Consider the following 18889-nt stretch of genomic DNA (forward strand, 5'->3'; position numbering starts at 1 on the left):
CATAGAATCATAGAATATCAGGGTTGGAAGGGACCTCAGGAGGTCATCTAGTCCAACCCCCTGCTCAAAGCAGGACCAATCCCCAATTTTTGCCCCAGATCCCTAAATGGCCCCCTCAAGGATTGAACTCACGACCCTGGGTTTAGCAGAGCAATGCTCAAACCACTGAGCTATCCCTCCCCCACAAGAGGGGATCTTCCCTCTTCTCCCATGTCTGCCTATACAGTTGCTGTCAGGTACTCTGGGAAAATCTCTGAAGAGTTCATTGGAGGGAAGGAACAAGGTAGGGCATGAGATACACTCAAGGATGGATGTTCCGCCCCATTCACAAAGACACCAAATATGCCGAAGAGAAGATCTCTAACTGTCCGAAGAAGACGGACAATCTGCAAACAGGACACTCTCTGGTAAGAAGAGAGGACGGAACATTCTGCAAGGGACAGCAGGACAGCAGAATGGGGTGTGGGAGCAAAGGCATGAGATATACCTGCAAGATTGGATGGGGTTCTGGAGGCGGTAGGCAAGACTTGACTGGTGCTGATGGTGCACTGGTGATGCACCAACATCCTATTCTGGCATTTCCTAACTCCAGAGTACTTGACTTTGCAACCTTCATATTCTTTTAATATAGTTTTTGTCTATTTAATTTCCTAGATTTTTATAAACCCAAACTGAACAAACAGAAATTCCATCATGTGGCATCATATTGACACCCACAAGGGTCATCAGCAGGGTTAGAAGCCTCTAGAGCAGTGGTGGGCAACCTGCGACCAGTCAGGTTAATCCACTGGTGGGCCATGAGACAGTTTGTTTACACTGACCATCCGCAGGCAAAGCTGTCCGCAGCTTCCAGTGGCCGTGGTTCGCCATTCCCAGCCAATGGGAGCTGAGGGAAGCTAATTGTGCTAATTATTAAATTAGTACACTCTCTCTCTCTCTCTTTCTCTCCCTCTCTTTTCTTTCTGCACATGATACATGGAATCAAGTCATAATCACTGTCAGCTAGGCAACCATTAATTGCCTAGCAAGGGGAATACTGAGTAGAAGTGGGAAAACAGTATTACCTTGGGACACAGATTGAAATACTGTGTCCAGTTCTGGTCTCCACACTTTAAATATGATGTTGAAAAACTGAAGAGGGTTCAGGAAAGAGCTGCAAGAAGGAATCAAGGTCTGGAGAACCTGCCTAATAGCAGGAAACTTAAGAAGCTTGAACTTCGTAGCTTACCCAAGAGAAGGTTGAGAAGTGATTTCATCCTGGCCTATTAGTGCCTACAAGGGGAAAAGGTTTCCAATATAAGAGGGCTCTTGAAGTAGCAGACAAGGATAGAACATGAACCAGTGGCTGGAAGCTAAACTAGATAAATTCAGACCCGAAATAAGACCCACATTTTTAACAGAGAGGGGAATTGACCATTGGGACAAACTGCCAACCGGTGTGGTGGATTTTCCATCACTTGAAGTCTTTAAATCAAGACTGGGCACCTCTTGCTCAGCTCAACCTGAAATAATTGTGTTTGATGCAGGAATCCCTGGGTGAGAGTTTCTGGCCTGCGTTATGCTGGAGGTCAGACAAGGTGATCTTAACAGTCCCTTTTGCCTTGGAACCTATGACCGCACGGATCTATGTGCCACCTTCTCCATCCCCTTCGCTTTCCTTATTCCCATTTGGTACCTTGGCTAGTAATCACCAGCCCTGGCAGTTAACAAGAGGAGTCTGTTCCAAAATAACCATGAGACTGATTTGAAAATTATGAGACTTTGAAAAAATAAATAAAAGATGTTGAGGCTTTGGTATGTCCTCAGATTGGTTAACCTTTAGGCAACGCTATCTGCTCACCAGTGTGTGTGTGTGTGTGTGTGTGTGTGTGTGTGTGTGTGTGTGTGTGTGTGTGTGTGTGTGTGTGTGTGTGTGTGTGTGTGAGAGAGAGAGAGAGAGAGAGAGAGAGAGAGATTCTCCCTAAACACGCACACAGCCTTCCACCCAGCTGCTCACAGGGGATCTCCCTTTACCCTCCCTTCCCTCCTGTGATGGGAGACCTGTCATTGTCGCTCAGGCTCCATAGAATCATAGACTATCAGGGTTGGAAGAGACCTCAGGAGGTCACCTAGTCCAACCCCCTGCTCAAAGCAGGACCAATCCCCAACCACGTCCCTTCCCTACCGTTCTCCTCCGTCCACAAACTCTGCCCTCTACTCATTGTTCCCAGCCCAGCTTAGAATACCAGCCTGCAGCCAACCCTTCCGTCCTGGTTAGCTGGCGGCAAGAACCCCACGCCTGCCAGCCCCAATACGACACCTGGTCCTGTGGTGTCTGAGTACGGCACACAATTCAAAAGTACAAAGGCTCAGAGCACCAAGGTGTTGTTCTCTCCTGCTTCCTCTGAGACAACGGCTCAGCGGCAAGATCAGGGCATAGCTTACATATGTCTCATCACCATGACACTGCCTTACACCAACGCCGCTGAATTGGGTCCAGTAAGCTGCCATCACAAGTGTGAACACGTGCTGGGAAGCATGAAAGGCGGTGTAGCTAAGAGCCAGCTGTGCATGCTCTCAGGGAGTGCCTCACAGAGACGGATTACTGTTTTGTGGAGCCCTAGGCCAGAACAAGTGGGGGCCCCTCCCCACCCCCATCCGCCCCCAGCTTCCCCATGCTCCTGCCAGGGAGTGGGGTCAGGGCATGGGGGCTTCCCACGCTCCCTGGTAAGAGCAGCAGGTGGGCAGGAAGAGCGGCACAAGCCCCAGTGCCCTAACCCCACTTCCTGGCACGAGTTCTGGGCAGGCAGGCGGAGTGGGTTGGGGCGCAGGGTGCCCATTTTTCCAAGGCCCCCCAGTTGGCCAGGTCCCCTGGGTCTGGGCCCCATTGGCCCAGTGGCTAATCTGCCACTGATGCCATGTTCGGGGCAGCATGTGCAGGAGAGATGGTCTGGAACTGGAATTTCTGCTCCTCAGGAAATTCTGACATTATTCTACTCAGAATGAAAAGCCAAAACTAAAAAACATTCTGACATGTTTATTTTGATATTATAATTTATTAGATACATTACGGTAGTGCCTAGGTGCCCCAGTCATGCACTAGGACCCCATTGTGCTAGGCACTGTACATTATTTATTAGGTGTATTATGGTAGCACCTTGGAGCCCAGTCCTAGACCTAGAACCCAATGTTCTAGGTGTTGTACAGACACAGAACAAAAGGATAGGCCCTGCCCCAAGAAAACACCATCTAGGTCTGTCAAGGTTCCTTCCCCACTCTGAACTCTATGGTACAGATGTGGGGACCTGCATGAAAACCTCCTAAACTTAATTTTACCAGCTTAGGTTAAAACTTCCCCAAGGTACAAACTATTTTACCCTTGGACTTCCACTGCCACCACCAAACATTTATCTGGGTTTATTTTTATAAGGAAAGCGTCGTTTGGAAACATCTTTCTCCCCAAAATCCTCCCAACCCTTGCACCCCACTTCCTGGGGAAGGTTTGGTAAAAATCCTCACCAATTTGCATAGGTGACCACAGACCCAAACCCTTGGATCTTAGAACAATGAAAAAAGCATTCAGTTTCCTTACAAGAAGGCTTTTAATAGAAGTAAAAAAGAATCACCTCTGTAAAATCAGGATGGTGAATATCTTACAGGGTAATTAGATTCAAAACATAGAGAACCCCTCTAGGCAAAACCTTAAGTTACAAAAAAGACACCCAGACAGGAATATTCATTCTATTCAGCACAGCTATTTTCTCAGCCATTTAAAGAAATCATAATCTAACACATACCTAGCTAGATTACTTACTAAGTTCTAAGACTCCATTCCTGTTCTGTCCCCGGCAAAAGCATCACACAGACAGACCCAGACCCTTTGTTTTTCTCCTTCCTCCCAACTTCAGAAAGTATCTTGTCTCCTCATTGGTCATTTTGGTCATGTGCCAGCAAGGTTACCTTTAGCTTCTTAACCCTTTACAGGTGAAAGGATTTTTCCTCTGGCCAGGAGGGATTTTAAAGGTGATTACCCTTCCCTTTATATTTATGACAAGGTCTAAGACAAAAGACGACAGATGGAGACACATGGACTGACAGGGGAGTATAAGGAAACAAGGACACAAGGCCAGTGAGTGTGACAGGCAGTGACCCAACAGTCAGTGCATCAGATTGGAACTCAGAACTCCTGGGTTCTATCCCCAGCTCCACCACTGACGACTCACTGGGCAAATTGATCCTCTTCTCTGGCTCTCAATTTATCCATATGCAAAATGGGGCGCATACTACTGGCTTGCCCCACATGAGATCCTGGGGTGAAAGCAGCTCTAGAAACGCGAAGGATGATAGTGTTGAAATGTTTCATTTCAACTTGTATAGTCTAATTAAATATTCCAAACCCCACACATACCACATATTTAGAGATACAACATTATATCGTATATCAGCATGATGCAATATTAAAATTAATATTTTAGTATCACATACAAGTGTTTCAATTTCTATGAAGCTGTCTTTTTTTTTTTTTACAGTAAACTCTTCTGACACAACTTTTTTCAATCAGCTCTAATATTTGGCCTGCTCCAAGCAGCCATGGCATCAGGACAAAACCATAGAGGCCTCTTCCATGGTCAAGCGATATTGTGCGTTATTTTCTCAGGGTGAAATTCACCCCCAGGCAAAGGGCTGTCCCCTTATGCCCTATTTTCAGGGGTTACATGGAATTTAAGTTGCTCCTAATGCTGGTGTTTTGCACTAGGGTAAACGATAGCCTTTCAGACCAGGCTACCATCTCCAGCCAGGCCAGGTGTGTCACTGGCACGTGGCCTCATTTTGTTATTTTGCTGGCATCACTGATATTCCAGTGCACACGTAATCAGAGTGCCAGGTCGGGTGGGTGTAGGGTAGGAGCTAGGGGTGTGGTTTCCCTGCTCAGGTGCACCTATTCGTGCTCGCCCTCATCACACGCCAAGTGTAGGCATAGCCACAGAGAGCAAGCTGCCATTCACACTGCCGTATAACAGGAGCCCCCTGCCTTTGGTGCAAAATCAGATTTTTCCTGAATTCCACGGCCTACTTACACCGCCTCAATTGCAGCACTTACACGTGCCTCTTCAAAGTTGCACCCCACCGGCCCACGTACAAGTAGTGAGGATATCCCCACGTCTCCAGAAGCTGAAACAGTAAACAGCCTGTCCAGCAGTGTGAGCAGTTACTGCTTTGCTCTGGGACAGGGGAGCCCCTGATGCTCCTCTCATGTTGATTTCACATCTACTGCAATGTCTGCTGCCAACTCCCGATTTCCATCAGCGTGAGAGGAGAATGTAACAACTAGTGCAACTCAGCATGGAATTAATTCATCACTGCACGAAGCCACTGCATCTGTTGTAATACTCTCACCTCCCCCAGGGACATGGGACCTGATTCCCCTCTTGCATTTTAGCTCCACTGAGGTCACTTTGGCTCCCTTCCCAAGCCACAGCCCTCTCCACCACATGCCGCCCCAGAACGAGCTATGCTCGGTGCAGTCGTGCCGTACTTACAGCTCCTCCAGGAAGCGCAGGTGCTGGAATGGCCTGGGTTGCAGCTCGCTAATGTTGTTCATGCTCAGATCACTAAAGGAGAAGAAAGATAGAAGTCGCTGATCAGTTATTTTTGGGGGCTCGCCTGGCATAAACCACTCCCTGCTCTGCTGGCTGGGCTCTGGCGAGGGAGGATACGCCCTTGTCAACGGCATCTCAGCTCTAACATGGCAAGCAGAAAAAAACTCCCAGGCTCTGGGGGAAAATATCAGTGCACAAAGCAGGATGAAAGATGTAATCAAAATAATTAATACTATATTCTTCTAGCGCATCTTTCATCTGAGCATCTCAAGCATCAGCAGGTTTATGAAGCTTCCCATCAGCCCCGTAAGTGTTATTACCCCACTTCGGGAAACCCAGGCACTGAGCGGTTTGGAATATTATTTCTTTAGACCCAGTAGTGTCCTGTTCTAGCCATTATCCACACTGCTCCCTGCAGGGGGATCTCGTCCAGGGCAGCAGTACACACCTGCCCTGCAGAGGTGATAGCGAGTTGTTGAAGAGGGAATGGGTCTTGGCTTGCTCTGAACTGTTAACAGCCAGGCAAAGGGTCATGATGAAGACTGCAGGGCCTGGAATTTGCTCCAAACCTGGTTGCAAAGTCCATGTCCTACTTTATACACAGGTTTGGAAGGATTGGCTTGTAATCGGTCAACGTCAGTAAATGTCGATTTCCCCGCACAAAAACAGATGAAAAAAATATTTCCATCAATAACAACCAAAATTTACAGAGAAGTAAAGTAAGAAAAATGCAACGTGAGGACTAATTAGAGCTTGTTTTAATGCTATTTACTTGGCATATTTTGACCTGTGATGTTGACTACACATGTTTCAATGGTTATAAAACTTTAACTTTTCGAATCCCAGTGTTTATTGTCATTAAATAATTGTCTGAACCCCCCCTCATAATTTCCTACAACTGTGAAAATCAGTAAATACTGAAAAGCTGCTAAAATATCAATATTATCTATTGAAATTATAAACCAATAAAAATAAAAGTTGAATTCTGCCAAGCCTATTTGAAGAAATACTGAAGAAAACCGCTTCAGATTTGGCTTTTTTCTAGTTCTGTGGCTTCTGGCTGAGGCCCCATTTAGTATCTGTTTAATATCTGACACATTCACTCTCAGGAGACCAGATACTTCATTGGAAAGTGCCGGCTTTGACTGACTTCCATCTCCAACCTTTATAACCTACTAGTCCATCATGTGTCGACCATACAATTAACAGTAACAAAACCCCGTGTGCTATTCCATAGATCAAGAGTAAATTTGTGGCTAAAACTCTACACCAGGAGCTCCTAGACATTCTCCCTTCAGGAAATCAGCAAGGGCAGTGAGTTAGCAGGAACTGATGAAAGGAACAGGCAGGTATGGCTGTGGCTCCATAAAACTGCGCCTGTCCTGGAGGGAGGGAGGGCCAGCTTCCCAGTGCCGTTCCATGGAATCGGCTTGGCAGGGCAGCCCATGCCCAGGGTGCCGATGGAATTAGAAGGATCTGGGCAGGTACAGCTGTGAATAGGAGGTAGATGCACAGCTGTGCTACTGAAGCCTGGCTGGAAAGTCCCCCCCCCCCCCCCAATGCCCAGGTCTGTGATCACTGCCATCGTGACCAACACACTGGCATTATAACTGGGGACTTCCGGAGCTAAAAGCAGAAGCTGCTACAGCTTGAACTAAAGCGTCAAGGCTCCCTCGCTGTGTGGTGACAGACTCACATCCCCTATGGATCTGGGACACTCTCACATATCAAGGGGAGCAGGCATCAGGCCCTGGCTGTTAGGGCCGGTCAACAAATTTCCATCTAAACTTTTTTTTGATGGGAAATTGGACTTTTGACCAAATACTTTTTTTTCCTTTTTGGGTGGAAGAAAAAGGGCTTTCTCATAGGAAAACTCAGCATTCTGTGGTTTTTCAGCCAAAATGTAGGTAGGTTTTCAGCTGAAAACTATCCAAAACTGGAAACAAAAATGGCTGGAACTGAAAAATATTTGGGTTTGGGGCCCTGAAAAATTTCAGTTTTTGGATGGAAAAAAAATAATCAAATTTTTCTCCTTAATAAAGTTTTCCCTTGTTTTATACACAGATTTCGTGCTTGTTAAGAGCAGCCAGTGGAGGTCTGTCTGTAGCTTTTCCCTAGCGGTTAGGCTTGAGCCAGTGATGTTTTGTAAATTTTAAAAGGAAACCCTTTTTGTTGCCAAAAACAACTGGCAGAAGGGTTACACTTGGACCAATGGATAGGACACTAGACTGGCAATCAAGACTGCTGGGTCCTTTTCCCAGCTCTACCATTGATTTAGGCTACATTTTTCAAAAGGTTTCAGAGTAGCAGCCGTGTTAGTCTGTATTCGCAAAAAGAAAAGGCGTACTTGTGGCACCTTAGAGACTAACCAATTTATTTGAGCATAAGCTTTCGTGAGCTACAGCTCACTTCATCACTTTCAAAAGCTGACTCTGTTTTTTGATGTCCATCTTGAAACACCTAATGTATAATTTTTGGAGGAAGAGACTCATCAGACCGCTCATCGCTGGGGCATTCCTGCTTTTATTTATTATTTGGATTAGAATAGTGTCAAGATTGGGGTCACATTGTACTGGGCACTGTACAAACATATAGTGAAAGAGAGCCCCTGCCTTCCTTACAGTTTAAATGGATGAGAGAGACAAACGGTAAGTGGGGAAACAGAGGCACAGAGTGGTGAAGAGATTTGCCCAAGGTCACATGGTAGGTCAGTGGCAGAGCGAGGAATAGGCTCCAGGTCCCATCCCAGTGCCTTATCACTTAGACTGTCCTCCACTGACATCAATGGAGTTACAGCAGAGATGAATCTGACCTCACCGTTGTTTCAGCAGAAGTGCTAGAGACCAGCTCCACTCACATAGGCACCTGGTGGCAGATGCTGTGGTCCTCCTGTTCCCTTTCCCCCACTAACTATTGAGCGCCAGTCTCTTCACACAGAACCTTAAATGAAGCCTGAAATCATCTCTTTGGCCCCAGCCCATCTAGTCTGGCTCTAAACCAAAATGCCACAGTTGAGTGAAACACATTCCTGGAATTGCCAGCTCAATCTCCCGTCCAGGAACCTTCCTTCCCCCCAACCCTGCTTTTGAAGGCAGATCCCAAGAGCTTTTGAAATCTTCCACACGCCCCTCACAGCTGACTCTTGCCAATCCCCAAGAGCTTCACTTACCTGGCCTCGTGCGGTTACACTGATCAAGATTTCAAGAAAAACAAATCTAAATATTCACCTTAACCGCTCCCGAAACTTGTATACACAGGAAAATGGAGCCACCGTTCATGGAAGCGTGATTCAGAGAGTCAGGACTCATAACTTATCTGGCCCCCCAGGGGTAACTTAATATATTTACTTTGATGTCACTCTCCTTTCACAAACAAGCCCTTGCCCTATTAGCTGGCGCAGAAAAGCAGAAATAAACTAGAGGGTGCTACTCTCCTCCTACCCCCTGACCCCATGCCTCCCTGCCCCAGATACACTGCTAAGACCATGGACAATGGGCTGGATCTGTTCCTACCAGAAAGACACCAAGGTTTTTTAAAGCAGTGATGCCATCAGTAGGGCAAAGAGATTGCCTCATTGGCATGAGTTTCCTCTTCTCTCTAGGATCTCTAACGAAGGGTGAATTCTTGTAGCAACCGGAGCACTCTGAATGGCAGAGCTGGAGCCAGGCAGACGCTCTAGGAGTGCGGAACGAGACGCCAAAGGAGTCGGTTATAAAACTGGGCACAGGAGACCAAACCCAAGCCTGGTGTAAGCCCTCACTAGTCCCGAGGGGAGTTGCACATGCTTCCCCCACAGGTGATTTTGGCCCCCAATGTTGAAAGAAGCTGCAATGTGAGGACCTGCAAATATGGAGTTTGTGTCCACCGCAGCCACCAAGTCTGTCCTGAGGGCTTCCTAGGAGGCCAGCCACGGGAGAGTCTACAGCCTGGTCCCGCATGTGTGCAGCTGAATCACGTAACTCTCTGGCAGGTGTGTTTGCTTCCCCTTGCAAGCCGCATGGGCAAACACAGGGGCGCGCACTGTGCTGGGAAAAATCACGCACATGTTGCTGAGCCACGGGAACCATCTTCTCCTCCAGGGTCATTTCTATGTAACAGGCCGGTGAAGAGTCCAGAGCCGGGTCTGAACTACAGACCCAGATCCAAACATTGCTTGGAGGAAGCTTGGGTGGATCCACACGGGCCCCTCTTTGTAAAATGGGCAGAGCCAACCCCTACGATCCAACCCTGGGGCCTGGGCATCCCCTGGGATGTTTCCTCTCCAGTGCACAGTTTGGCAAAGCTCAGAAGGGCTGGAGGTTGAGCCAGGGCTCGGCCTCGGAGTTCAGTCAAACCTTTGGGGCTGAGGAGGGTTATTGTTGTACAGGGACATGGCTGGATGCTCCTGTCTGAGCTGCAAGCAGGCGGCCCTCACAGACAGGTCAGCATGAGGAGTGGTAAGGGAATTGGGGAAATCCTAAACCCAGCATACCCCTTTCACCGGCCTGTGGGGAACAGCTCAGAGGTCGCAAACTCTTTCTTTGCACAGAGCTGCAGCACCTTCCCCTGCCCTCTCCTTTGCCACGTCGCCCCTTTCCCACCCCAGCCTCTGCCTTAGCTCACGCCCCCACCCCCATGTGCCTGCTGACTGCCCTCCTCTGACTGCCCACTCCCCTTCTGTCTCCTGATCATGGGCACATAGTTCTGGCTCCACCCTGCTTCACCCCACTCCTGACCCCCCTGCTCCTCCCCACGCCTTCTTCTCCCCCATCCAGCCCCGATTTTCCCATCACTTTTGAGGCCCTGTTAGGACTGTCTAGCCCCATACAGACCGTCTAGATGACTGGAGTGCTGGCCCCAGACATCTCGGCATGAGGCTGAGGGGCTGGGACAGATTTTATAGCCTCATACAGTGCCCAGGAGGGAGGTAAATAAATGACTCCCTGCTTCCAGCCAGCACAGGTCCGGTGCAGGTGCTGTACGGCTTGGCCGATCCAAGCCCCGCAGCCGATTCAAGACGCTCCCAGAGCATGGCCAGGAGATGCCTTGCTTTGCAGACTCAGATGGAGCTGTCTACAGCTGGGCGAGATCGTTGTGTGGGGGTAAATTCCAGGCTTGAGTCCGTGGCATGCTGAAGGACTTTGTTAGGCCCATGTCCTCCCAGGCTGGTGAGGGCTAGTGGGGGAGAACTGGCCCATTGCTGGAGGTTGTTAGCAGCCCCCAGGGAGTCTGGCCATTGCTCAGAATCCAGCATCCCATTCGGGGGTAAGGCTCTCTGGGCAGGTTGGAGTGAGAGAAAACTCACAGTATCTCCCTGTCCAGTGTCCGTCTGGGAAACTCCAAACAGCTGATACAGCCCACAGCCGAGCGAGCCTCCCACCGCTCCTTTCCATGCTGCTTGCCTGGATTGCTGCTCTGGGTGCATGGGGGGAAAGCTGGTTCTGCAGGACCACTACTGCCCCATGCGAGCAAGTGGGCAGAGAAGGGGCAAAGGGAGAGGGGGCGGAGCCTTGACTTTGCCCCGCCCCCTTCACAGTGGCAGAGCTGGCAGATCATGGGGGATAAAGTAAACCAAAGAAAACAAAATGAGGCAGCTAACCAAGCCTGGCGATTGTGCCTTGTGGTTTGTTTCTAACAAGACCATCTGTCGGGAGAAACCTCCCGTGCACCAACTGGCCCCCTCTCAAGGCTGGCAGGCATTCCGGGTCTGCGAAGTCGCTCATTCTGGCTCTTTGGAAGCATTTTTGTGTGTGTGAAGAATTTCAGCAATGCAACCATTTTACATTCCCCAAAATAAGCGGCACTGCTCCCGAGGTCACTGCATGTTGGTTAATAAGATGCCAGTCTCACCCGCCACTTCGTCCCAAAGGCCCGCGCAGCCCACTGCTCCCGGGCTGTGCGCTCCAGTGTTTCCTTGGAGAAGAGCCCTTGATGTGAATTCCCACAAATCTTCCCTTTGGCTTGAGGCCAGCGGACCCCAAGCCCCATGGGGTAGATTCACCCTGGGGGTAACTCGATGAAAATCAGATCCACTCCACTGGGGTGTTCAGAGGTGCTACATGAAGGGGTGTGAGCGAAGCTGAGAGAACCGAAGTGAGCAAAGGGTACATCTACACTGCAGCTGGGAGGCCAGGATACAACAAAATTTTTGGAAAGAGGGGGGCCAAAGCTCCCCCTCTCCTGCCCTGCACCCAGTTCCCCACATTCCCCTCTGCTGCCCCCACACCCAGCCCCCAGATCTCCCCCTGCTGCTCCCCATACCCAGACCTGAGCTCCCTCAGGCTGCCTGGGCACCCAAACCCGCACTCTCCCCCCTGCTCCATGCACACTCCCCTCCTGCTGCCCCACACCCATCCAGCTCCAAGCTCTCCCTCCCCACATTGCCCCACACCCGGCTCTGTGCTCTCCCTCTACATTACCCCACACCCTGCCCCACAGTCTCACCCCAGCGCCCAGCGGTCACCTGCCCCACACCCCGCGGTCTCCCTGCCCCCACACCGAGCCCCGTGGCCTCCCTGCCCCCACATCCAGCCCCACAGTCATCTGCCCCCACACCCAGCCCCGCGGACTCCCTGCCGCCACACCCAGCCCCTCAGTCTCCCCTAGGGAAGTGGTCAGGCAGAAGAAGAGCACCATCTTCAGGGGAGGGATAGCTCAGTGGTTTGAGCATTGGCCTGCTAAACCCAGGGTTGTGAGTTCAATCCTTGAGGGGGCCACTTAGGGATCTGGGGTAAAAATTGGGGATTGGTCCTGCTTTCAGCAGGGGGTTGGACCTCTTGAGATCCCTTCCAACCATGATATTCTATGTTTCTAACCCTAGCAGGGACAGGCAGTCCTGGGAGCCCCAGAGCCCATCCTCCTCCTGCATCTTCACTTCCCCAGGAAGCACCAACAGCCGAAATCCAACCCTCCCACCCTTCCTAGGAGGTGCCTGGTGTCCCCTGCTCTGTTTCTCCCTGTGGGCTGGGGTGCCCATAGGGGCCAGAAGGACTGCAAAAGTTGGGGTTGGGGGGAAAACAAATGCACAGGGTCACAACACCGCTCAAATTTGGCCCAGCTGCCTCTCCATCATGCCAGCTCCTGTCAAGGGTCAAAGGGGGGGAGGGCTTGGCCCCCTTGATTCCTCCCCTTGTTGTGCCCCTGCTGGGAGGTAGATGCACACACACTATTTCTGCTCAGGCTAGTACCTAAGACTAGCAAAGCGGCCGGGACTGCACGGGCAGGTGCTAGGCCTAGCTGCCCAAGCCTGTACCTAGGATCTTGGCCGGGGCTGTATTCTGGGCAGTTAGTGCATCCCGCTGCCCATGCCTCTGGGGCTGCGTGCTGCTGTTCTCAGCTGCTTCCTCGAGCCAAGCTAGCGGGGGTACGTCTACCCGAGCCGGGAATGCCACCGGCAGCTGCAACGTTGACATCCGCTGGTTCAAGTTTGCAGCCGCTGAGGGTGCGGCCGCTGGTGTGAACGGGAAGACAAGTCGCCGGACTGAAGTCAGTGACTTTGCACCGATGTTAAACCCAGCGGCACCGAGAGCAGAATCAGGCTTTTTTAAGAATACAAACCCACTAAAGAGTCTGTCATCGGGGCTGTTTCTGGGACACTGACTGTGATGTGTCTAAAAACCAAACCTGATGTGCAAGCACCAGGCCTTCCCCTCCATGAGTGCCCATCGAGCTACGCTGAAGTGACACCGATTTACACGAGCTGAGTAGCTGGCCCGCTGCAGTGCCATTATTACTGTTATTCATTAGGTGCATTATGGTAGTGGCAAGGAGCCCAAGTCATGGACTGGTCCCCCCATTGTGCAAGGCGCTGTACAAATACAGAACCCAAAGTGCCAACAATCACCAGTACAAGACGAGACAAGAGATGAGTACAGGCAGATGGGGGAACACAAGGAAACTGGAAGACAATCCTGGTCAGGCCAGGGTTTCAGCACACCAGCCGTTGCCAGGTGTTTTGCAGGCATCCCGGCAGAGCAGAGAGCTCTGAGGAGGGAGCTGCAGTAGAACAAGGGGGCGGCTTTGCGGCTGTTTATGGGGCATGCGAGGGGCAGTGTGGGAGAAAGCACGAAGGTGCCTGGCTGAAAACTTAACCAGTGGGCGATGGAGGTGGGAATCATGGGGTCGTCGGAGATGGGCGCTGACATTTCAATAGTGAATGAGAGGGGATAGGTCGGCGGGGGATGGGCCATGCGGGGTCCCCAGAGCGAAGACATCCAGACAGAGAGGGAGATCCACACTGGAGATGTTTAAAGGCGACCCTGAGCCTTGCAGTGCATTGACTGGGCACTGCACTCAACCCCAGGTCGAAACAGCCCCAACTGGGCAGTCCTGGAGGAAAGGCAGCTTTGCAGAGCACTTCATTCAAAGCCCTGTGACAGCTGGGTGGCCAGCATGTCACTCAGGACGGGATGTCGGGGCAGGGGCTGCACAAAGTGGCACGTGCCCCCTAGGAAACCTGTATAGTGAAGGAAGCAGACGTGGCATCAAGAGAATGCATCTCGAAGCAGCATTAACTCCTGTGAGGGGCTCTAGCCAGCCCTCCTGGGGCCCCCAGAATGCAGCTCTGCACCAGGAGAGCCAATGACTGAGGATTCGTGAGGCTGGGGGTGTGGGTTTCCCATGGACCACCAGCCTCTGCCCTACACCGCTGCTAGCTGCATGAAGCAGGGTGGTTAGAGGAAGGGGAAATTGCCCAAGCAATGGCCGTGTGGGACCGACTGGTTCCCAGAAGGGGATACACAGTGGCCCTGGGGCCAGATGCCCTTTCACTCATGCCGGGGTAAATGAGGAGCCCCCCAGCGTCCATGCAGTTACCCCTTTAGAAATCTGCTCTGAGAGGACAGTCAGGCCGCTGGGTCCCGACTGCTTTTAGAGGCGGGTGGTTCCCTGCAGCTGCTTGGGAGTGCTTGAAAGGGACGAATTGTCTCGTCTTCGCTGAAGAGATGCCCACTCTGTGGTCCTAGCCCAGCCTAACTCCACGACAGGAAGCAGGTACCTCTCTCCTGTTATTGATTATGGAGCTGTGATAGCAGGAGCTTTGGCTGCATCAAACGCTTTGCAAGTCAGTTCTCTGTCTACGCCACAAGCCAGTGATTGTCCAAAGGAGCTGGCTGAGGTCTCCCACGTCCAGCAATCTCTACTGGCTCCTGTCCCTACAAAGGGGGTGGGTGCCACATGACCATGTCGCCTGGTTGTTATTTGCGATGCTAGAAGGTTTCAAGGCCTGCCATTAAGTAGCTCTTTGCCCTGCAGATAATCCCATATCTTGTTAAAGCTGTTGGGTGCGCTAAGCACCCTTCTTTAAGGCTAATTGGGAGGGAGCAATTAAACTCCCCTGTATGTAGTGATAGCTGGAGACAACAGAAGCCACCACCCAACACAACAGGCTGTATTGCCAGGGGCCCAATGAGAAGCTAAATTGTGAGGGCTCAGAGGTTTAGTAGCAAATGCAGGGGTGAGGAGATTGATTGGCTGGAGCTGTGTGTGTTAGCCCTGAAAGCCAACAGCTAGCAGCTGTGAGAGCGAGCAGGGACAGAGGGGGCACGGGACTGGCCGAAGAGGCAGACTTGGAAACGATAAGCGAGGAAACTGCCTGCTGCTGTTTGTTTTCACTGCATTCGGGGGAACAGGACTTGGTGTGAAGACTTTGTAAATACACAGGATTGCACCAAAGACTTCAGTCCTCTTATCAATTTCTCCTAACAGAAACAACCCAGCAAGGCCCCCAGTATTAGTGAATCACTTGGGCCAAAGGGGCAATGATATTTTAATAGTGCCAGTTTTTCCAAAGAAATCCAGGCCAGATTTTCAGGGCTTCAGTTCCAGACCTGCTCCAATGGTCTATAAAATCATGACTGGTGCAGAGAAAGTAAATAAGGAAGTGTTATTTACTCCTTCTGATAAGATAAGAACTAGGGGTTGCCAAATGCAACTAATAGGCAGCAGGTTTCAAACACACAAAAGGAAGTATTACTTCACACAACACACAGTCAATCTGTGGAACTCCTCGCCAGAGGATGTTGTGAAGGCCAAGACTATGACAGAATTCAAAAAAGAACTAGATAAGTTCATGGAGGATAGGTCCATCAATGGCTATTTGCCAGGATGGGCAGGGATGGTGCCCTAGCCTCTGTTTGCCAGAAGCTGGGAATGGGATACAGGGGATGGATCACTTGATGATTACCTGTTCTGTTCATTCCCTCTGGGTCACCCGGCACTGGCCATTGTCGGAAGACAGGACACTGGGCTAGATGGACCTTTGGTCTGACCCAGTCTGGCCGTTCTTAAGTTCTTAATGCACTGAGCCCTTCTGAACATATAGCCCCGGCTGTGGGTGCTGAGCACTTGGAAATCAGTCCCACACAGGGTAGCTTTCCCAGCACCAAGGGGACTGAACAGAAGTTTCCAGTATGACTGAGGGGGGAGGCTAATGGGCTATAGCACCTGGGAGGAGGAGGAGGATGTTATTATTTAATTATTTGTACTGTGCTAGATGCTGTACAATATTGATTAGGTGTATTACAGTAGCGCCTAGGAGTCCCAGTCATGGACCTGAATCCCAGTGTGTCAGGGGCTGTACAGACACAGAACAAAACGACAGCCCGTCTCAAAGGCCTCTAACATTGGGCTCAATCCTGCAAGGGGCTGAGTTAGTGGGAGATGAGAGCCTTCAGCACCTTGGGACACCTCGTATTGATATGCAGTGAAAAGCAGGCCATAAATGATGGGTTTAAGAAGCTCCCAAGATCTCCCTATAATGATTCCTGGGTCTTCATGAAATTCCTGGGTGGCTCTGGCTGGACCCACCACCACTCGCAAAGAGGTAATTTGGCTTGGAGAGCTAGCTGAAATGTTTCCTGTTATAGTGACGAGCCCCACATGGGGGACCATATTACAAGTGGCCTCCGCAGAGAAACGGAGATGGGTGAGATCAAGCAAGAGAGCAAAGTTATCTCCAGTGCTCCAGGAGAAATCTGGAGGCACGGCCCTGGCTTCAGTGCTGTTTCCCTGGAGTAGCTGAGACCATGAGGTGGTCCTGTGTTTCCACTTCAGTTCTCCATGTTTCTAATTCGTGGACTCACCCTCAGAACATCCCATAACCACTAAACCATGTCTGTGCCCTACCAATGATCCCCACAATGTTGCTATATTAAAAAAAACTTTTGAGTCCTATTCCCATAGCGGAATCCATGGGATCTCACCCTAAATGGGCAACTCTGCCAGTGTGATCTGTGCGGCACTTGCTGGTGGTCTGTGAGGAACACATCTCATACGGAGCTGGCTCTCCTCCTTTCAGCTGCTTCTGCAGCCAACCAGACTCTGCAAGGAAGATCCTGGACATCTGTGCAAGCAGACTGAAACCAGGGAAAAGCCAGCACAGCAGGAGATGTTGATAAGTAAAGGAAGGAGCAAGGGAGAAGTAGGAGCTGCTCTCAGAGACCACCAGCAGGAGTGGCATTGACAGCCACCAGTGGAGGCCATCAGATAGGAGAGAAACCAGTAGCTGCCAACTGGAGCAGGTTAAATTACATTTGTATTTGGCCCTGGTGCAACCACAGCTGGAATACTGGGTCCAGATCTGGGGTCCATTATTCAAGAAGGATGAAGATAAATTGGAGAGGGCTCAGAGAAGAGCCACAAGAATGATTAAAGGATTAGAAAATCTGCCTTATAGTGAGAGACTTAAGGAGCTCCATCTATTTAGTTTAACAAAGAGAATGTGAAGTGGTGACTTGATTGCAGTCTATAAGTACCTAGCCGTGGAACAAATATTTGATAGTGGACTTTTCAGTCTAGCAGAGAAAGGTCTAAGATGATCCAATGGCTGTAAATTGAGGCTTGACAAATTCAGACTAGAAATAAGGTGCACGTTGTTAACAGTGCGGGTAATTAACCCCTGGAACAATTTACCAAGAGTCCTGGTGGATTCTCCATTAATGACATTCTTAAATCAAGATTGGATGTTTTTCTAAAAGATCTGCTCTAGCTCAACCAGGAGTTACTCAGGGAAGTTCTGTGGCTTGTCTTATGCAGAAGATCAGACTAAGATGCGAGAGATCCTGAATCAGATAGATCAGGGATTTGAATTTGGGTCTCCCACATGCCAGGTGAGTGCTGGAAACCCATCCAGAGAACAGCTCAGGCTTAACCAAAAGAACCCTCACCAAACCCGTAAGAGCTTGGTCTGCCTGCTTTCACACTGAATTCATCACATAGATCTAGGGGCTGATTCACCAACATGCCGTGGTTTAGAGCTAGACAGGAACCACATTTTCCATTGAATGGAACTGCCAGGAATTCAAACGAGTTTTCTGTTCTGAAATGGAACAAAACCAAAACATTCTGAAATTTCGCATAAAACAAAATTCCAAATGCTTTTTGTTTGTCTGTTTCAGGTCAATACAAATATTTCATGTAGATAAACTCAAACTGCTTCCTTCCAATCCTGAGATTTCATTTGAATAATATAATATACATTTCAAAATGAAGTCGCTCCAAAATGAAAAATCGAAACATTGCATTGTGAAAATATTGTGTCCCCTGCACCCCCCAATGGAATTTTGCCAAAATCAACAGGTGTCCATGAATAGTTTGTTTTGGCCAAGTGGCATTTTCTGCTGAAAACATGTTCGGCTGGAAATTCCCAACCAGCTCTGCTCTGGCCGCTTTGTGCCACTCGGGCTGAGCTGAGTTGAGGTCACTGAATCACTGGAGCAGTGCAAAGCTCATGAGCTGAGATTCTCTGCTGCCCCCCGATGAAGCACTGCACAAAAAGGGACAACCCAGGGGGAAGGGGGGCAAAAGTGGCTTCCTTATTCTAAGGGGGCCACGACAGTCCCCAGCACAGGTGCCGACTTTCTCATTTCCCCAGAGGGGCTTAACCACCGGTCCGCCCCAGACCCCGTCCCCGCTCCACTCCTTCCCCCAAGGCCTCCCCCCTGCCCAACCTCTTCCCACCCCTGCCTCTTCCCGCCCATTCCATCCCCTCCCCTGAGCATGCCGTGCCCTCACAGGAGCGCACTGGTGAAGCTGGATCATGGTTTCCAAGCCACGAGGGGAGAGGAACTGGGGCACTGTGAGGATGCTATTGGAAGGGTACATGCTTTGCCGGGTAAATATGGGTTGTTGGGTTTCTTTGTACATGTAGAGAGGAGGTGAAGGGAGCGCAGCTGTGAGTATTAACGGCAAGCTGGTCCAGTTTTACTCGCCTTTAGCTACTGCTCTTTGCAAGCTGTTTGCATGGCTATGAGGCAATTAGCCAATGTCATTATGAGAGCGCTCTCTGAAAGAGATGGTGGAACATCGATAAGTAGCGCGTTCATAGACACCGT

General features: G+C 50.2%; 1 protein-coding gene across 1 annotated transcript in view; it reads right to left on the minus strand.

Annotated features, from left to right (window-relative positions):
* The window catches only part of LGR6 (leucine rich repeat containing G protein-coupled receptor 6), a 201204-nt gene that overhangs the window by 132237 nt on the left and 50078 nt on the right, over positions 1 to 18889 (minus strand). The window contains exon 2 of the mRNA XM_084611351.1: positions 5520 to 5591. Coding sequence (XP_084467477.1) covers positions 5520 to 5591 — 72 coding nt within the window. The remainder of the gene's footprint in view (positions 1 to 5519; positions 5592 to 18889) is intronic.

The sequence above is a fragment of the Lepidochelys olivacea genome, assembly GCF_965140295.1.
Source record: "Lepidochelys olivacea isolate rLepOli2 genome assembly, chromosome: 21".
Classification (NCBI taxonomy): Eukaryota; Metazoa; Chordata; order Testudines; family Cheloniidae; genus Lepidochelys; species Lepidochelys olivacea.